Raw genomic sequence first — 19,319 nt, forward strand, 5'->3', positions numbered from 1 at the left:
GCGATGGCTGAAGGTCTCTCTGAACTGAGAGCCAACGGATGACGGGGACCCAAACACGTGAGGTACCGGGGGGACGGGACTCCAGGCAGAGGGCACAGCGAGCATGAAGACAAAGGGCTTGTCATAGCAGGGCAGGAGGAAGGCCAGGCGGCTCCTGCCTGGGGTATGGGGAGGCTGGGGGCTGTGACAGGGACCACACTGCACTGGTCTTGTAGGTCACAAAATGGAATTTGGATTATTTTCAAAGATCGATGTGAGGCTACTGAAGAGTTTTAAGTGGAAGAGCGATTTGATCCAAGTGACAATTTTAAAAGTTCACTCCAGCTGTTGTGGAAAGCTGGGAGTACAGGTAAGGAAGCCAGCGGGAGGTGGCGGGAGGCCAGGGAAGGGGAGTGGAGACCTGGGTGGGTTGTACTTCAGGCACAGCCTCGATGGATTTGGGGTGAGGGGCGTTAAGAGAGATCCAGGACAACTAGAGGCTTTTGGTTTGAGCAACTGGACGGATGAGGAAGCTGGAGGGAGAAAGAAGAGCTTCTCTTTGAACCTCTGATGCTGATGCTAAGTGTCCAGGAGCCTCCCCTGCACCCTGCTAAGCCTGGGCTAGGTGGCACTCCTTGGGTCCTACGGCCTCTCAGCCCGCTGTGAGTCCTGTTCCATGATGACCTGCAATGCAACACTACAACCTCTACGAAACTGGTGGCCACTTCTGTTGTGTGGGCCACTGTATCTCCACTGCCCAGTGGACACAGCGAAAATTCTTGAATGAATGAAGGACAAGTGTGGATACATTGCTTCCTTTAATTGTCACAATCCCCTAGTCAAGAGGATGCTATTTCCCCCCATTTTAAAGACACAAGGACTGAGGCCCAGAGATGTGCAGTCACTTGCCAGGGTCACGCAGCTCCTAACACCCAGGCCTCCACTCACAGCAACCCTGCGCTCCTTACTGAGGGAACCAGTCTGTGCCTGGGAGCTGCTACCACATGCCCTCCAGCAAGCGCTCCTGACTTCCACAGGGCCACTGCCCCTCCCCAGGGACCTGCAGGGCCCTGGGGGCAAACCAGGCTTCAGCCTCCTTCTGAGATGATGTGGGGCACTGCTCTCCAGGTCATTCTGTACCCCTGCCAAACCCTATGGTCACAGAGGGGGCCCAGCAACAGGGGCGGCACAGGGACAGCAGCCCACATGGATGAGGGGCACAAACGCTTCCCACTGCATGGGGAAGCCCCATGAAAGACCCCCTCCTGGGGGAGCCAGAGGGGGCAGCGCTGGCCTGTCAATCATCAATGGTGGGGGCTGCAGAGAAGGAGGGGTAGGTCTGGGAGGGGCCGCCATAGTCAAGTTAGATGGGGGGAAAAGCAAAGAACAATGGGTCTTTTAGAATTGTCTGATAGAAACCCTTTTTGTAATAAAAATGATAGGAATATGTCAGTATTACTGAGGCATGTGCAACAGACTTTGGACAGTGATGGTCTTTGTAGTGGTACCTTCACTTTCTAGAACTGTGCCTTTCTGCAGTGCCTGACTTTTAAAAATGATCATATATTTAATAAGCAAAGATAAATAGAATAAGAACAAGATCAAAATTTAATTCCTTGCCAACACAATACATTGCATTTGTGTTTTCCCATATGTGCTTTTCTGTGTTTTTCAGATTGCTTAGGAAGTATTAGTTGCTTTTCTAATTAAACAAACAAAGACACAACAAAACAGTCTGAAGACTGTGCAGCAGTCCTCTCTGATGCCAGAGGCCAAAGAGCTTAGAACAGGCTGGAAGGCATTGCCCATTGGAGTCTTTGGCTGGAGACCCAGGCTCAGCATCAAATTAAATCCTCCCCTGGCTGAACCACAGCTGACCCTTGTTGTGCAAAGCTGCACAGCCCTTCATGCATTTCACCACACCCAGCTGTTCCTGCATAGCCTGGGCCCGCACATCAGCGTCTCTCCCCATCTTACAGAGGGGTATACTGAGGCTTTGATGGGCGGGTTACACGTGTACACTCCAGGGGTGGTCAGGCAGTGGAGAAGAGCCAATACTAGGCCCCAGGGCACCAGACTCCCAGCCTGCTCAACTGCCACTGAATGCCAAGCCTTCCTCTCACTGCTTCCAGCTGAGGAGCAGCCCTCACCCGATTCTCTGCTGCTCCATGACGTCCAACCGCTCGGCCCTCTGGATGACCTGCAGGATGGCCTCCACCTCGGCCGGGCTGAGGCACTGGCTCCTCCTCTGCTTCTCTGTCTGGTGGGTGTGCACAGACCAGCCTGTCTGCAGCCTCGAGAGAACAACACAGATGTTCTTGAGGCCTTCCCAGTGCAAACCCTGGCACCCCTGCCATATCCACGAAGGCCCTCCTGAGAACTGTCAGGAGACGGCCCAGGTGCTGTGTGTGTGTGTGGCAGGGATGGGGAGAGTGATGAGCAGGAAGGGATTCAGGGAAAGGCAGACACCAGGCTCCAGATGTCATCTTGGCCACCCACCAGCTACTGGGCCCCCCAGAGATGTGGTGCCACTTTAGTACCTCAGGACTCAGGAGCATGGAACGTGACTGCACAGATGGAGAAGGCCACTGCCACAGCGTGCAAGGTTTCCAGGAAGGAGTGTGGGTGCAAGCATTCCAGGGAGGAGTGCGGCCGGTTATCAAGGGAAGAATGAACACCTAGATCTGAGTCACATAAGAAAGTTTACTATAGGATTGGAAAGAATGGTAATAGCTAAATGAGCCTTGAGGATAAAAGAAGATTCACACAGCATTTTGAGAACCAGAGGGTTCGAGGGCAGGAGGGCCACACAGCTGCGCAAGAGGAGGGGCAGCGAGGGCTCGTGGATGGCGGGGTGGGGCTGGGCCCTGCCGGCTCAGGCCTCCGCTCTGGGCTGCGGGAGTGTGGCCTTCTGAGGCTGTGGCCAGGGCTGAGGGTGGGACTCAAGCCCTTCGTATGTTCCTGGGCGGGAAGAGAATGGCAGTGGCAGGCCAAGCCCAGATCCCATCCCTGGGCCCCACTTCCCAAAACTTTGTGTGCCACATGCTGGGAACACACAGATGGACAAGATGGCAGTCAGCACCTTAAGGAACTACAGTATGTTGGGGACACAGGTGCCCATGGAGTCCACAAAGATCTATTCAGTGAAAAATCCTAAGAAGAGCCATTCACTCAGCACATTATTTACTGAGCAACCCTGGTAATGGCAGGCTCAGTAGGTGCTGGGGACATGCTGCCGCACGACATGCAGGAGAGCACGAGGGGTGTATAAATGTGGGAGGCCAGGGGGCTTCCCTAGACAAGTGACAGCAGGCAGGAGACCCTGATACAGGACACAGGCAGGAGGACGAGGGGGTGGGTGCCGCTCTGGTGGCTCCCTGACACGAGAAGGATACTCTGGTGTCACACCCCGGCTGTGTCAGGCTCCAGTCCTTGCACTGCCAGCGCTGCATGTAAGTTAGGGGGGCTACAAAGCCTGCCCTTCCTCTGTAAGTGCAGCAGCTGCTTATGAGATTCTGGAGTCTATTGGAGAGTCTTATCTTAAGGCTCCATCCCTTCCCAGGTGAGAGAACTTGGGCAGCGGCTCATCCTTGATTTCCTGACCTCTTTAAGGGAGGCCCTGAGGATTAAATGAGGCAGATAAGCCTCTTCGCATATAAGCAAATGCCCAGTTGCTGAATAAGTGGTCATTAAGGATGATTATGCTAATTACCACGGGTAGGGCCAACAGGAACTTAGGTGTTTATGCAGAGTTTTGCAGAATGAATAGGTGCTTCCCAAGTGGGAAGAGGGAGACAGTGCTCGGGCAGGAGATCCCAAGTGCAAAGGCAAGAAGGCGTGGAGTGCTGGGGGTCCAGAGGTCTAAGCTGCTTATTTCTCCAACTAAAAAGAGGCCATTGTCCTAGACCAACACTTTTTCAAGTGGTCCTCACAGGGCTGGAAAAAGCAGAGAATGGGAAAGGGGCAGGGCTGCAAAAGGGAGGAAGAGAGGCCAGTCCTCAGAGTGGGCAGGGGTACACACTGGCCTGCCTTCATGCGCTGGGCACTCAGGGTTTTAGGGGGTTTAGGCCCTGAAAAGTGACACTCTCCCACTGCAACCTGCAGGTATTCCCTGGCCTGAGTATAAGGCCAGGATGTCCTCGTGTGTGGCTCCATTGGTCCCCAGGCTCAGGGGTGCCCCCCATAGGGAAAAGGGAGGTCGAGGTGGAAGGGCACAGTGCCAGCACTGCCACTCCTTCTAGTGGCACCAGCCCAGGACACTGCAGACCTCCTCCCACTGGCCCCCCTGGCATCCTGCAAGGCAGACTGCCCCATTTCTCAGAGGAGGAAAGAGGCAGGGTACAATTTGTTGGCTTTCTAAAGGCAAGTTAGGGGTCAGCCAGCTTTCTGGCCTGGGTCCCGCATCCAGCAGCTGCCAACATGGCCAGGCCCCCCCAGGGCATCCTCCGAGCCTCCTTCTCTGCCTCTGCCGGATCACCCACCATGCCCTGACAGCATGTCCTCTCATTTGACCTTCTCTCCAGGCCCTCTACCCCTGTCAGGCCAGGCCTCGACTCCCATCTACGCCCATGGCTGCCTCTGGGCATCTCATCCCCATGTAGTGCCCTTCCACACAGACAAAGGTGCTAGATGCAGACAGGGCTGCTATCCCCGGGGAAGAGCCCAGAGCACATCCGTATGTACCCCCTAAGCAGTGCCCTCGTCTCACAGCTGGACTGGCCCCACGCAGGGTGTTGCCAACAAGTGCTCCTAGTTGCCCAATGTTCCGTGGTATGTGCTGTGCCCAGGCCTTTGCTCATGCTGTGCCCTCCACCTGGTATGCCCCTCTTCCTAAACCCCCTTTCTACTGGTTTGTTCCTGTTCTTTTGTAAGACTCTTTTTAGACAGCATCTTCACCAGGAGGTAAAGAGTCCTTGATCCCTCCAAGATGGGTTAAGAGCCCGTTCTCAGAGTTCCCATAAGGCCTAGGCACAGCTCCATTACTGCGCTTAAACATTATTTTGAGGCAAGGTGGGACACTCTGTCTCCCACTCCAGAATGCATCTTGGGGACCAGACCTGCCCCCAGGGGCCCCTGCTCTCCATCTTCCTCTAACTCATTCAGCACCTCACTCTGCATTCAAGCCACACTGCCTCCTGTCAGGCCCTCTATGTGACAAATTCCTTCCACCTCAGGGCCTTGGCACATGCTGTTTCTGCTGCCTAGAAGCTCCTCCCCTTATTTCCATCTAACATTAACCCATCCTCCAGGACTCAGTATAAGCATCAGTCTCAGGGAATCCTCCCCCAGCCTCCAGATTGTCAGCTCCTGCCTTCACCTCTAACTGCTGTTTCTACTGTCGAAGTAGCTGCACACAGGAATGTGTGTATAGTGCTCACCCCTCCCCACTAGTGTTGTAAGACAAGGGATCACGTTGGTCTTGCCCGCTGCTGTGCAACCTGTGCCTGGCACATAGTAGGGGTTTAGGAAATGCCTAATGGTGCTGGAGCACAGACCTGAGCTGCAGCCAGAGAAGGTGATTTCCCCAGGCTTCCCAGGGGAGCCCTCGGGCACAGCGCCTGGCTGAGGAGATGTGTAGTATTCTCCTTGAGGAGCCTGGCATTACAAGGCAGCACACCCCAGGGAGGAGATAAAAGCGTCTGTTCTTCTTAAAGGTGCTACAAAAGCTTCTGGCTGCTGCTGAGCCAGGACAAGATCAGGGAGAACCGAAGGGAAGGCCGCAAGGGTCACCGGGATCACAGCGCGCCCTGGGACATGAGCACAGCCTTCCCAGCAACTGGCATCCCGCCAGGGAGAGCACACCATCTTGGCCGGCAGAGGAGAGAGAGAGGGGGCCGGTCTCACCCCTGTCTCTCTCCCTGTGGAGGCTCTGTGGGGACTGAATGAGCTGAGCCATCCCACGAGAGGGACAAATTAACTGTCCTACAAGCCCTGCCAACCACTCAGGACTCCACTCTTCTTGGGCATTTTGGATTCATTTTTCTATCCCCTTTGATGTTTCTGCTCTGTTCCCCTGCAGGCCCAAGCATCTAATTACAGATTTCTTGAACTTGGTCCCATTTGGGAATGCTGGCTCTCATCATTGTCGTGGCCTGATGGATGAAGGGGCCTATCTGCTGCCAAGGACCCCCTGCTTCCCCGAGGGTAGGGAGGACTGGAAGGCAGGGGTGGCATCTGTAGCCCCTGGTCTCCAGCCACAGGCGGACAGTAGGTGGAGATGGCCTGATGTAACTGGGGCTAAACGGTCCAGGCTGGGGGGGTAATAGGAAAACTGGAACCGTCGGGGGACAAAACAGAACTGGAGAGACCCTGACAGGGGCATGGGGAAGGTGTGGGATGCCTTGAGGCTGGCAGTGGGCTTCAGCCTGGGGCGTAGATCTCCATTCATGTGACAAGTGTTGGCTCTGTGCTGTCAGTGCCAGGCACTCAACTATGAAGTGGGCATCGAGAGATCACAGGTTTCCTGCCTCCAGGGGCTCAGGACTGAAGGCTCAGGGCCAGGGGGATTTATACTCTTAACAGGGAAGGCAAAGGAAGGCTCCCGGCAGCCTGTGGAGACACAAGGAACGCAGTCCTGGGAGTCAGGAGGACCCAAGTGTGAGTTCCAGCCTGGGCACTCGCGAGGTAAGTGACTTGGGCAAGGAACCCGGCCTCACTTTCCTCAGTGGAGAAATGGGGATAAATTCCTCATGGTGGTTAAATGAGTGAATGGATGTTAAGTGCCCAGCTCAGGGCGTGGGGTATGGTATGTATTAAACAGGCACTTGTCTTCAAACCCCTCTTTCTGGGTCTCTGGGCCTGAATCTTGCCAAAAGTGGAGGATGCAGTGGCAGGGGGAGGGAAGGCCCGGTGAGGCCCTGGAGATGACTCACTTGGCCCGCAGAGCAAGCTGCCGATCGTTGGGGCACACCCATCGACCATTCCCACTGCCGAAGATGGTGTCGGCCATGTCTTGGAGCACCCAGCCAGGGTGGGGAGTCACAGCTGAGGGGAAAAAAAGAGCACATCATTAGTTGCAGATGGCAGACAGGGTCCTCAGGAACCAAACACTGGCATTTCCAACTATCCCCATATGTTGTCCTCTGCTGGTTCCCAGAATCTCACCCTCAGAATCACTCCTCCAGCTAAATACTGCTCCCTCAAAGCTCCTCTTTCCAAAGGTTCTTAATTCTGGGAGGGATAACTAGGTGGATCATGTGGCTAAGTGATAAAACTGGACATGGCTGGCAGGACATCAAAGGGTTAGAATCAGAAAGGAGAGAAGAGGCACATGTCAGCAATTTCCAACTTCGCTGGGAAGCCCTGGAGTATGTTCGTCCGTGTCCTTTCCAAGTGCAGCCCCTGCTGTACCTCAGTGCATGGCCTTACAGGAGGGGCTGGGCCAGGGGACAGATGGCTGGACAGCCCAGGCAAACCCCACATGCCTCCCAAACCTGGGGGACCCACAGCAGCTTCCCCAGGCCCCCAGGAACTGCTGAAGCCTGCCACCCTCATGGGCTCTGCTCCCCAAGAGGTTCTGAGAGGGAGGGAGGGTCAGCAGCGGCAGCTGTAGCCAGGACCACCCCTCTGCACAACCACAGGGGCACTGTCTACTGGGGCAACAAGGAAAATGGCACCCCTGGGAAGCCTGCAGGGAGGCAACCCTGCCCCATAATTTCCTGTGGGTTTAACTTGTGCAGCCCAGCTTGCCTGACTTTCTCCTCGCCATGATCTATTACAAGGGTGCTGCTCATGTATTCTGAAAGGAGAAAGAGAGTGTGTGAGTGTGTGTATATTAGTCCCAGAGCAAAGACGAGGGGCTGCACTGACTTACCCACACGCCCCTGGTCTCATCCCATCCAGACCAGTGGTCTCAAACACAAGACTCCTTTATATTCTTAAAAATTACTGAGGTTAGAAAATTAGTCTGTTGGTTACTCCAGTGTTTAAAAATTACCATATGACCTAGAAATTACTTTTTGGTATATATCAAAGAGAACTGAAAACATATGTCCACACAAAAACTTGTACATGGATGTTCACAGCAGCATTATTCATAACAGCCAAAAGGGGGAAACAATTCAGATGTTCATCAATACATGAATGGATAAATGTGGCATATCCATACAATGGAATATTATTTGGATGTAAAAAAGGAATACAGTACTGACATGTGCCATGACATGGCTGAACCTTGAAAACATTATGTTAAGTGAAAGAAGCCAGACATGAAAGACCACCTGTTGTATGGTTCCATTTATATGAAATGTCCAGAACAGGCATATACAGAGAGACAGAAAGTAGATTAGTGGTTGTCAGGGGCTACAGCGGGGGTGCTGTGGGGAAAGGAAGGAATGAGGAGTGATTGCTGGGGGTTCAGGGTTTTTTTGGGGGTCATGAAAATGCTCTGGAATTAGAGTGGTGATGGTTGCACAACTTTGTGAATAAACTAAAACCACAGAATTGTATCCTTTAAAAGTGTGAATTTTATGGTATGTGAACTACATTTCATTAAACTGTTCTAGAAAATTCTTGAGACCATCAAATGATTTGGGCTACATCTACTAATATTTACATTAGAAATTAAAAGAAGAAAAAATAATTTAAATAGTAATTCATCAGAGAATAAGAAACCCATTAGATATTTAGACACTTTACAAATTAACTATACTTTCAAAACAAAAGCAATCAGTGAGAATAATGGCACTGTTTTACATTTTTACAAATCTATGTAAATGTTTGGCTTAACAAAAGACAGCTGTATCTGATTTTTCAGTCAATCTTCTGTAATTACGCAGTTTGTCAAGGTGCACGAAGGGCATCCAGGTACCTCACAGATACATGCTGTAGTTGGAAAAGGGAGTATTTTAAGACACTCTTCTGATAGCCTTCTGAGATTGTTGTGGGTGTTCTTTGATACTGTGCTAAAACTCAACAGATGATCATTTCTTAAAGATTAGTTCCAATGTGGTATCTGAAACTATATCAATGAACTTTTCATCTTCTGAACATTTGTGAGAGAACAAGATGAAGTATCATATTATTATTATGAAAACAGTCTTGACCTGCTGGACTGCCTGAAAGGTGTGGGGGCCCCCCAGAGGTCCCTGGACCATGGGTGGAGAACTATTCCAGACCAATGTCACCCATTTCTGTGATGACCAGCAGGGGGCAGCGTGCAGACGGCACCTAACTGACCCACACACAGACCAAGCCCGTGACCTTGACTGCAGTGGTCTCTCTACCCCACTTGGCAGATACAGGTACCTGCTCTCCACTTGGGAAAGAGACCTGGGCACCCCCAGGCCCCAAAGAGCCACACAGGGAGGCCCCATGGCCAGGCCCAGAGCTGGGGTGCCACCATCACCAAAGGCCTCCTCAGATTTAATGTCTTGACCTTCTCCCTGTGAGGCTGACATACAATCCAGACAGGGTAAAAAAATGACACACTCATCGAATAACTTTAAACTGGTGCCCCCTTCTGAAGGCGTCCGGTGTGCAATGGTCTGTTTTGGTGCTCTTTAAAGTTTCTGTCCCCTGTGAACAGCAATCATGCAGCCATGTGGGTTTGGAAAACATTACTTCATTCCAGTAAACACTGAAAACATCAGTAGCCCTTTTCTTTATTATTTTTAAAACACATTTTGGAAGCACCAAGAAATGGAAGTGATAGAGGTCTCCCTGAGAGGGAGAGGCTGTGCCTGGGCCCACTGGGCACCCTGCTGCAGCCTGCAGGGGGGCACCACGTCCCAGGTGGGACGGTCCTGAGCCTTCCTGCCCATCCTGCCACAGCTTGGTACTGTGAGGACAGAGGGGGCCCTCTGCTCTGCCAGGCACCCTCACAGAAGCAGGGGGTTCACCAGTGGTGACCCCTGAGGGGAGGAGCAAGCCAGGGAGACTTGGGGTGGGGAAGTCTATCTCCTGAAGGAGCTTCTGAACCAAAAGTATGCGGAGCTGGGCAGGGGGAAGAAGTGGGGAGAATGAAGGGGTCCTGTGCTCTCATGCTCACACGTTTCCCTCTTTTATGGTGGGGACACGTGGGGACATCCAGGAGAAGAGAGCAGCAAACACAGGTGCAGACACAGCAATCCCCTGCAGCCCGAACTAGTCATCCCAAATGAGACTTTAAGGAATGAACTCCCTTTGTTCTCTTTGGGTCACTGCCTAGCGGGGCCAGAGTCTTGGGATCACTGCAAGGGAACCCCAAAGTAACCTTTATCTTTCTTCTGACCTGTTTGAGTTCTTCCCTCCCTTCTCCTTCCTTTTTCTAAACTGGCCAAAACAACTCTGCAACCATCCACAGGCTATTCTGTTCTGCTCTTCTTAAATCTAATCATGATTTTTTTCTGTTCGACAGAGAAATAGAGAGGTTAAGAGACTGAAAAAAGGCCACATCGCTAACTACGCTGGTCTCCTAATCCTCAGGCCAGCATTTCTTTCTCTGCACTGGGGCAGGGTTTGGGGGCAGTGGAGAGGTTGGAAAGAAGACACAACCAGGAAAGAAAACAGCAGGAAAGCCTGGTGTTTATGCAGACCTCCTGGTAGGCCAGGAACAAGTCAGTAATCCCTGAGCCTCAGTTTCCCCATTGGGACCCAAAAGAGCTGGAGAGACCACCCTGTATGGTTCCTTCATCTGATTCTGTCCTGCTAAGTTGTAGGAATTGTAGGAGGGCAGCACTGGTGGTGGATGTTGGGGGGCATCTGGGGAAGAGTCCTGGGGCAGCACGCTGACAGCTGCTCCAATCTGAGAGATGGGAACTGAGCCCCTTCCACAGTCTAGCCCCTGGGGTTGGGAGGAGGAGGAGGGCATCTCCATGTCCCCCACGCCTCTTGCTCCTGGAACTTCAGGGAAGATGAACCCACAGAGTCAAATGCTGCAGAGAGGTCTAGGGAGATGAGAGGATGTCACCTCCCACTGCCGGCAGTCGTGGGTGCTAGTGGGCAGGGTCTTCAGCGATTCTCAGTTCATGGTAGAGCATGCCCACAGGGTGGCTCCGAATGAGAACTCAGCCACCACCCCCACCAGGACTGCTGTGCCTGCCCAGGCTATGGCTGGCACCTCAGAAGGCACAGCTGTCATTCACCCACCAGAGCAACCTTGGGACAGATGGTGGGAGTGGAAGGGCAGTTTGAGGAGCCACATGTTAGGAAACGGCTAACGGAGTCAGCTTACGTTCTCCAGACCCTTCAGCCTGAACCAGCTGCCAGGCAACTCCTGTCCTCAGCTTCCTGCACCCCCTTGGCACGCTGTGTGCTCACCACCCAACCCATACCTTCTGGGCTCTGTTCCCCCTCCAGTGGGGGTCTCCAGCAGGAAGGCAGGGAGGGTCCCTTTCCAAGGCCCCTGCCCCCCTAAGAGCTAGGTCCTTGCAACTTCCAAAGAGCAGAGCCACATGAGTTGAATATGGACCATGCCCTTGTATTAATAAATGTCAGTCTGTCCTGGACAAAAATCAACAGATGCGGGATCAAAAAGGGGCTTAAAGGAGGTGAGTGATAAAGCAGGGAAGGCGAACCATACATTCACGAGGGGAAGGACGGACTTGGCCGAGGGACCGGAAGGGAGCAGAGGCTCCAGGGTTGTGGCAAGAGGGCTGTGTGGGCCCTGGCCCCCCTCTCTGAACAAGGGGAGACGTGGCACAGGGGCAAGACCTGCCCGAGGTCCTTCTGCAGCGAGAAGAAAGAGGCTGAAGGAGAGAGGTGTATGGTGTGTCTGCCTGTGTGTGTGTTCTGCTGGGAAGGAAGTCGAGTCCTGGGGGAGGTGGTATCCTACCTGGGAATGCAGAGCTTCAGCTACTGACATGATGCTTCCCTCTCCTTCCCTACTAGACTGGGGGCTCCGTGGGAGGTCTGAGTCCTCCTCCTCCCTCCATTCCTGTGCCTGCCACAAAACAGGTGCTCGGTGAGTATCTGTTCAATGGAACTGAACGCATCAGAGAGCTGGCCTTTCCCAGACAAGGACTTCAGACAGCAAGGCAGACGTGCTCAGAGCGGACAGAGTTGAGCTTTAACCACACTCCACGACTTGTTGGCTCGCAGACAGTTGGTTCCTCAGGAACCCCTCCTGGTCAGTCACACCCAGCAGCTGGGCAGACAGCTGGGGCACCTCCCTGCTCAGGGGCCGGAGTACTCAAGGCCTCCGCTGGGAAGCTGGGCATCCAGGTGCCACCTGCACCTGCCGGGCCAGACTAGCCAGTCAGAGTCGGCACCCCATGAGCAGGAGGCGGTGGAGGGGCTTAGGGGGCGTTCTAGGGACAGGAGACGCCTGGTGACTTCCTGAGACCCAGACAGATCTACAGAAACAAACACATCCTTAGAGGGAGACCCAGTTCTCCTCTCCCTGAAGTCAGAAGCTCTCCCCCGGGGGCATTAGTCGCAGCAGGCACATGCTGTGGTCACAGCCACCTCTCTCCCAGGGACGACAGTCATGATGCAACCTCATGGGCACTGCAGAATCCAAGACAAACCGGCCTAAACTCACCCATCCACCTCCAGGTGAAGACACAACATCTTAATGAAAGGCCTTTCCATCTTTGTCTAGGTATTTGTGTGCAGATTTTAAACAAAATTAGGTTCTTACTACATACCCTGTTTGCTGTTTTCTTAGCACATTGTACTTTCTTACCTTATTAAAGTGCCTCAAAAATTTGATTTTTAGTTGGAACTTAGTATGCTGGATCTATTTTATCATTTTCCTGTTTGGAGGCACATAAAGATTGCTTGCAATTTTGTTCTATATTTAACACTGAGATGGATATCCTGGGAGACAAGTCTCTGTGCCCATCTCCGATTATTTCCTTAGGATCAGTTCCCAAAAGGGAAAGGAAGTGTATTGCTTTAATGCATTTTTTTGTTTGAGAGGGCATCATATTTATTGATCAAATGGTTGTTAACAACAATAAAATTCTGTATAGGGGACTCAATGCACAATCATTTAATAATGCATTTTTGAGGCAACTTTTACTACAGTAATGTTCATAGTCACTCAAAGCCATCCATTGCAGGCCTCACATCTGCTCTCTCCAAAGTGCTTCTAGAACTGTTCACTATAAAACATTCTGCTGGAGGTAGCTGTGTCCCTTGGCTGCATGTGGATTTTGTATTTCTGAATCCAGAATTAGGAAGAACCTACCTGTAAATCTCCACTAAGTCACTTTTAATAACGCATACAGTCTCCTAATCACTAAAAAAAAAGGCCTCCTCTCTGCAAACATCTGTATCTACTTAAAAGAAGACCTCTACCCCCTTAACAGACTTTGTGGGTTCAGCATGTGGTGAAGTGAGCACCACCAAGCCCCGGTGACCCAGCTGGTCAGGTAACCCTCCCGGCCAAATGTTCTCTCAAGAGGTGGGGGTCTCCACGTCCACAGAGGCGCGGGCGATGGTGAGATGAGAGCACAGAGAGCACACAGATCAGCACAATCCAGGAAAACACTGCTATTTGACCCCCAACCTCCCAAAACTTAAAACCGCTTTAACACAATGTGGAAAACATTGCCAGCCTGCCACTGTCTCACAGACTTCCAGACTTTGAAAAAGATACCCAGAGGGCAAAACAACCTGCCCTTTGAGAAGGCTTATACACACCTTCTCTGCTCTGCCTGAAGGGCCAGGGCAGGGACAAAGCCCAGCAAGGACAGCTCCTTTCCACCTCCACCTTTCAGTCGGTGAGGTTCTCTCTCCCGCCTTTAGACCCCAGCATTTTCCACCTCCTAGATTTTATTTCAGGGAAACTTTTGCTGATACACCTGAGCAGACAGAGTCCCAGAGTGTGGCATGATGGATGACTGCATGGAAAGAGAAGAGGTGGTACAGGGAGGACAAGGAAAGAGGCAGGCGGACTGGAAGGAAACCGTGGGGTCTAGGATAGACATCCTGCAAGTGCAGGATGCTGGTTCCAAACAGCCAGCAAGACAGAATGAAAGTGCATCCTTCCAGAAGAAGTGTGGGATGTTTCCTCTGAGCTGTTGAATCACTGTGAATGAAACATGGCCTGACCAAGAGCAGCAGCTGACCCATGGACTCAGGAGTGAGAAATAAATGTAAACCACCGAGTCTGGGTGGCTGCTATGCAGCATTATCATGACAATCTATAACTGATACAAATGGCATGCAGTAAATAAAATCCAGACTCTGACCTCAGTATCTGGCCAAAACCCCTCACAGAACTGTTTGGAGGTTGATTTTCAAATCTGTGAGCACAGGAAAGGCTAAAAGACCAAATGAGGGATACAAGCAGGAGACACCAGAGTTAATAAGCAAAACTTACTTTGCTCTCCACCCACACACCAGAGGAACTGCCCAGAGGACGGGGGTCTGGGGAGGGGCCTGGAGCCTTCTTGGGGGGGGTCTGTGCAGGGCTGGACAGAGGCTTCATCCAGTGCCAAATCTGAGCTGACTGTCGGAGAGTTGCCCTGGGAAGGACTCAGCCAGCATTCAGCCTCTGTAGGAAAGAATGCTGCGACCCTTTAGTCATGCCCACCCTGGGTGTGGGAGGGGAGAGTGGCTGCACATTTGCTACTGTCAGGCCAAGACAGCCAGCTGAGCATGGGCCGGGCCAGAAGGGGAGGAGATGAGGGTCTAAAGGAGAGAGAAAAGGCAGGGATGAATATTAAAGAATACTTGCCAGCAAGCCAGTGCTTCCCAAGGCCTCAAAGACACTGTGTGAGAGCCTTCAGGCTTACACCCAGGTATTAATATTCCAGGGAACCCTTAGCAACAGGCCCTGACATCTGCTCCGTTCCTATGATACGGGAAACATGGTAATAGCAGCCAGATAAGGTAAGCCAAGACATCAACATTTCTCCACCTGTCATGCCACGTGGGCAAGATGAAAGATACAGACAGGAGCCTCATGGGCCTGCCTGAAACCCAGAGGAACCTCTCTGCATGTCCTGGGCTGATTACACACGAGGCAAGGCATGAGGGGACTTGGGAGGTGAGAGGGGAGCCCCTGCCTGACAAACCTCCCTGGTTGGCACCCTGTCGGCAGGTGTCCTGCCAGATCTGCTGCTCTGGGGGACTCTTCCCTCCCCCTCCCTGTTCAGTTCTCCTCCTCTCACGCTCAGACTGTGGCCAAAGCTTCCCTATCGGCCTTTGGGCCCCCTGGGCCTCACTCCGCCCCTTCACTTGGAGCCACAGAGGTCATCCTAAAGCCTAGGTCAGGCCATGCAATTCCCTTGCTCAAAACCCTTCAGTGGCTCCCCATTGCCAAAGGAACAAGCCCAGCCACACTCACGGCCATCCTCGATCGCCCTTCCGCACCCCCCCATGCACCTCACGCTCTAGTCGCGGGACCCTGCATGCATCCTGGCCACTCAGCCTCCCCTCTGGGACTTCTGTCATGGAAAGCCTTTCTGGCACAGTCTGCCTACCATGGCCTGGCACCACTTGCTCTGGAAATTCTCAAACTTCCCCACCCAAATCCCAGTCGGGATTGACCCCACTTGCCTCCCCTCAGCATTTCGTTCCACTCTGCATCCTGGGTGGGGCGGGGGGGTTCCACCTCCATTTCCTGTACTAAGACTGCAGCTCTTGGGCTGCCTCTTGGTGTCCCTGGGCTAGCATGGTGCTCAGAACATGGCAGGGTCCAGTACACTTTTATGGGGTGCATACCAACCTTCAAGGTTTACCACAGCCCATGGAATGATGCCCAGCTCCCCCAGCCTGAAATTGAAGGCCTGGCAGGTGCCCCCAGCCCAACCTCCTTACCCTTCCTCCCACCCACATGAGGCCCATCCACAAACAGGTCTCACCTGCCTGCCTCTGGCCCTCTCCGCGTAGTTTACACCGATTAACCCCATGGGAAATCTAGAAAGGCCTCCTCTCTGGAGGAATAGTCAACAATGGCACATCCAGACACAGCCAATGTCACAAATGACAAATGACCTGGAAAAAGGTTTACAGCAAGATAAGAGGCAAGAAGTAGAACCAAACGGTAGACACAATGACTGGCACACAAAATCAGTACCCATGTGGCAAATGCAGAGCACATGCATTATACTGGGGTTTGAGATTTGGGGTGAGTTTTTTTCTGTAATTATTTTCTACAGATGATTTAGCATGATTTGGACAAACAAGGGCACCCTACCTGTCCCCGCGGCTCCTGCTCAGATTCTTCTCCTGCATGCAGCTAAGACCCTGCAGGTCTTGCTCACATTCCACAGCCTTCCTTGCCTGCCCTGTAAGGAGCCATCAATCTGGACACCCCACGGCCCGTTCTGTGGCACATCCCCACTGAGTCACAGAGCTAAGCTGTCTGCTGGTGTCCTCAGAAAGACAAGAAGCAGTTACTTTTGGCTTGGTTGCCGTCATTCATTCAAAAACAAGCACTGAGTGTAAGGATTGCACCATCCAAAAGACAAACAACAACAAATGTTGGTGAGGTTGTGGAGAAAGGGGAACCCTCCTACACTGTGGTGGAAATGTAAATTAGTTCAACCATTGTGGAAAGCAGTATGGAGGTTCCTCAAAAAACTCAAAATAGAAATACCATTTGACCCAGGAATTCCACTCCTAGGAATTTACCCTAAGAATGCAGGAGCCCAGTTTGAAAAAGACAGATGCACCCCTATGTTTATTGCAGCACTATTTACAATAGCCAAGATATGGAAGCAACCTAAGTGTCCATCAGTAGATGAATGGATAAAGAAGATGTGGTACATATACACAATGGAATACTATTCAGCCATAAGAAGAAAATAAATCCTACCATTTGCTACAACATGGATGGAGCTGGATGGTATTATGCTCAGTGAAACAAGCCAGGAGGAAAAAGACAAGTACCAAATGATTTCACTCATATGTGGATTATAAGAACAAAGAAAAAAACTGAAGGAACAAAACAGCAGCAGAATCATAGAACCCAAGAATGGACTAACAGTTACCAAAGGGAAAGGGACTGGGGAAGATGGGTGGGAAGGGAGGGATAAGGGGGAAAAAAAAAGTGGCATTACTATTAGCAGACATAATATAGGGGGGGCATGGGGAGGGCTGTACAACACAGAGAAGACAAGTAGTGATTCTACAGCATCTTACTGTGCTGATGGACAGTGACTGTAATGGGGTATGTGGGGGGGACTTGGTGATGGGGGGAGTCTAGTAAACATAATGTTCCTCATGTAACTGTAGATTAATGATACCGAAAAATATATATATATGTATATATATTTTAAAAAATACTAAAGCTAAAAAAAAATGATATTCAGAATTTAAAAAAAAATAAAAATAAAAAAAACAAGCACTGAGTGTCAGCTATGCACCAAGCACATGCTGGCATCTCAGTTTGCTGCAGAATGAGCAAGGGTTGCTCTTTGTACCCCCAGGAGGCCTCATGTGATGCACAGGCAGCGGGCCTCACTTGTTTGCAGGGAGAGTAAATCCTCCCCTAAAATGCCCGTTCCAGTGGACCCCAATGCTTGCCTGTCTCTCTAATTGGAACTGTCTTCTCATTCCCAGGCTGAAATGCTATGCAAAGCCTCCAACTGAATGACATGCAAAGCAACGTACTTCTTCTCCCCTCAATTACAGTGCTAGACCTCTGATAAACAGCCACAGCTCTGCCTACAGGTCCCTACAGGCACAGCTTGCTTTTGTCATTTCTGAAAGGCCTGAAACAGAGCAGGTCGAAGTCCTGAATCAAGGCAGTCAAAGAGATGACAGTGGCCGACCACGGGTAACCAGACTCCCTGGGCAGGAGTCAACTTGCCAACACACAGCAAGGAGGGAAGCCTCACAGGCTGCGCTGCCAGGCCCAACGCCATGCTGCGTTCCCGTCAGACCACGTGGAACAGACCTCCCACGGCTGCCCAAGCCAATTACTGGGAGGCCTCAACAGGTCTAGAGCCCAGAAGTCCAAAATTAAGATATCAGCAGGGCCAAGTTCTCTCTGAAGGATCTAGAAGAGCGGGTGTCCATGCCTCTCTCTCAGCCTGGGGAGTTTGCCGGTGATCCTCAGCGCTCCTTGGCTTGGAGCTGCATGGCTGCAATCTCCGTCTCCACTTGAGGTTCGTCCCTCTCTGTCTTCCCGTGGCCTCTCTCTTCATCTCTCTCCATACTGGATTAAGACCAAAGGAGGGTCTGGTTCAACCTCATCATAATCAATTACATCTGTAATGTCCCTGTTCTCAAATATGGTCACATTCTGAGGTTCTGGGGGTTAGAACTTCAACATATCCCTTTGGGGGATAAAATTTAACCCAAAATATACAGGGAAAGCAGACCCCAGAGCCCTACCTTGCAGGTGGGGACAGCAGACACAGCAGGCCCTTTAGTATGTGTGCACAGCTGGTTGCGCTGGTCTAAAATGCCCCCCTGGAGTTCCTGGGTTGCAAAGGACCAAGGGAGGGGTCTAAATCTAAGACAGGGAGCTGCCATCAGTGATCCAAAAGGAGGATTCAGGGACACAGTCTCATTCGGCCATTGCTTGTCGAGAGTCCTTAAGAGGGGAGGCATGGACATGGGTGGGAAGAGATTAATCTTTATTCTCATTAATCTGCAACTGAAAATTTCTATTTCCTCTCATGAATGTAGGCAACACACCGCAGACATATGATCAATACCTGTGTCTTGGTCAGTACCTGTGTCAAAAGAACCACAGATACGTTCATATCACAATACAGAGCTGCAGGCACCTCAAACTGTTATATATGCTCATTGCTACTTTAAAGTTACAAAAGTCATTAGACCTACTGCAAGGCTGTCTACTTTATGACTCAGAAAAGAAGCACAGACAGTACTGTATCAAAACCTTGTTTTTAAAAATACTCTGATAACGGTAAGCCATTCAAATTGGTTTCCTCAGTAGTCCTGCCTGTGCACTTAAAACATTGTTTTGAGAGATTCCACAGGTTTAACTGCACTGTCAAAAAGGGATAGGTGGCACAAAAAGAGGGAACAGGAGAAGGAACTAGAGCTCTGTGTAAAGGTTACCAGAATAATATCAAGCCTTCAGGGTAAGCAGGTGTCCATGGCCCCAGGGCATTCTACTCGAAAAACACCAAGTCCTCCCAGGGGCTGCCAGGCACCTGGCTTGGGACATGCAGTGAGGGGTATGAATGCTGTCTTGTTTTTTAGTGCAGAAATACAAGCTGCTTTCATGTATGCAATCTGTGTGTGTCTGAAAAATTACAAGCAAACAGCATTTTGCAAAGGAAATCTGATCTTAGCTCAGACCTGGGAGTTCTTTTTGGAGGAGCCCAGGAGAAACTTCTCCATGAAGCAGAGAAGCCTCTGGAAGGAAGGCAGGCCCAGCCCTGCTCAGCTACTTGGTCAAGTCTCAGTCCTCGGGTGTGCTGACAGAGGCAGCCCCCTTCAGGCCCCCGGGGCAGCTTCCCCACTGCCGCCTCCCCCCACCCCCCATG

At 51.5% G+C, this 19,319-nt stretch overlaps 1 protein-coding gene across 11 annotated transcripts in view; it reads right to left on the reverse strand.

The window, feature by feature from the left end:
- Positions 1 to 19,319, reverse strand: part of RPH3AL (rabphilin 3A like (without C2 domains)) — a 165,160-nt gene that overhangs the window by 108,313 nt on the left and 37,528 nt on the right. For 10 of the 11 annotated variants that reach the window (XM_073235055.1, XM_073235051.1, XM_073235054.1 and 7 more), the window contains 2 exons: positions 6,852 to 6,963; positions 2,130 to 2,273 (listed from right to left, as the gene is read on the reverse strand). In XM_073235055.1, the coding sequence (XP_073091156.1) occupies positions 2,130 to 2,273; positions 6,852 to 6,928 (221 nt within the window). In that variant the 5' untranslated portion in view covers positions 6,929 to 6,963. Of the gene's footprint in view, positions 1 to 2,129; positions 2,274 to 6,851; positions 6,964 to 11,731; positions 11,840 to 19,319 lie in introns of those variants that run through there. The other variant, XM_037022756.2, reaches the window with a different exon arrangement.

Source organism: Manis javanica, chromosome 4 (genome assembly GCF_040802235.1).
Source record: "Manis javanica isolate MJ-LG chromosome 4, MJ_LKY, whole genome shotgun sequence".
In the NCBI taxonomy this organism is placed as follows: domain Eukaryota; kingdom Metazoa; phylum Chordata; class Mammalia; order Pholidota; family Manidae; genus Manis; species Manis javanica.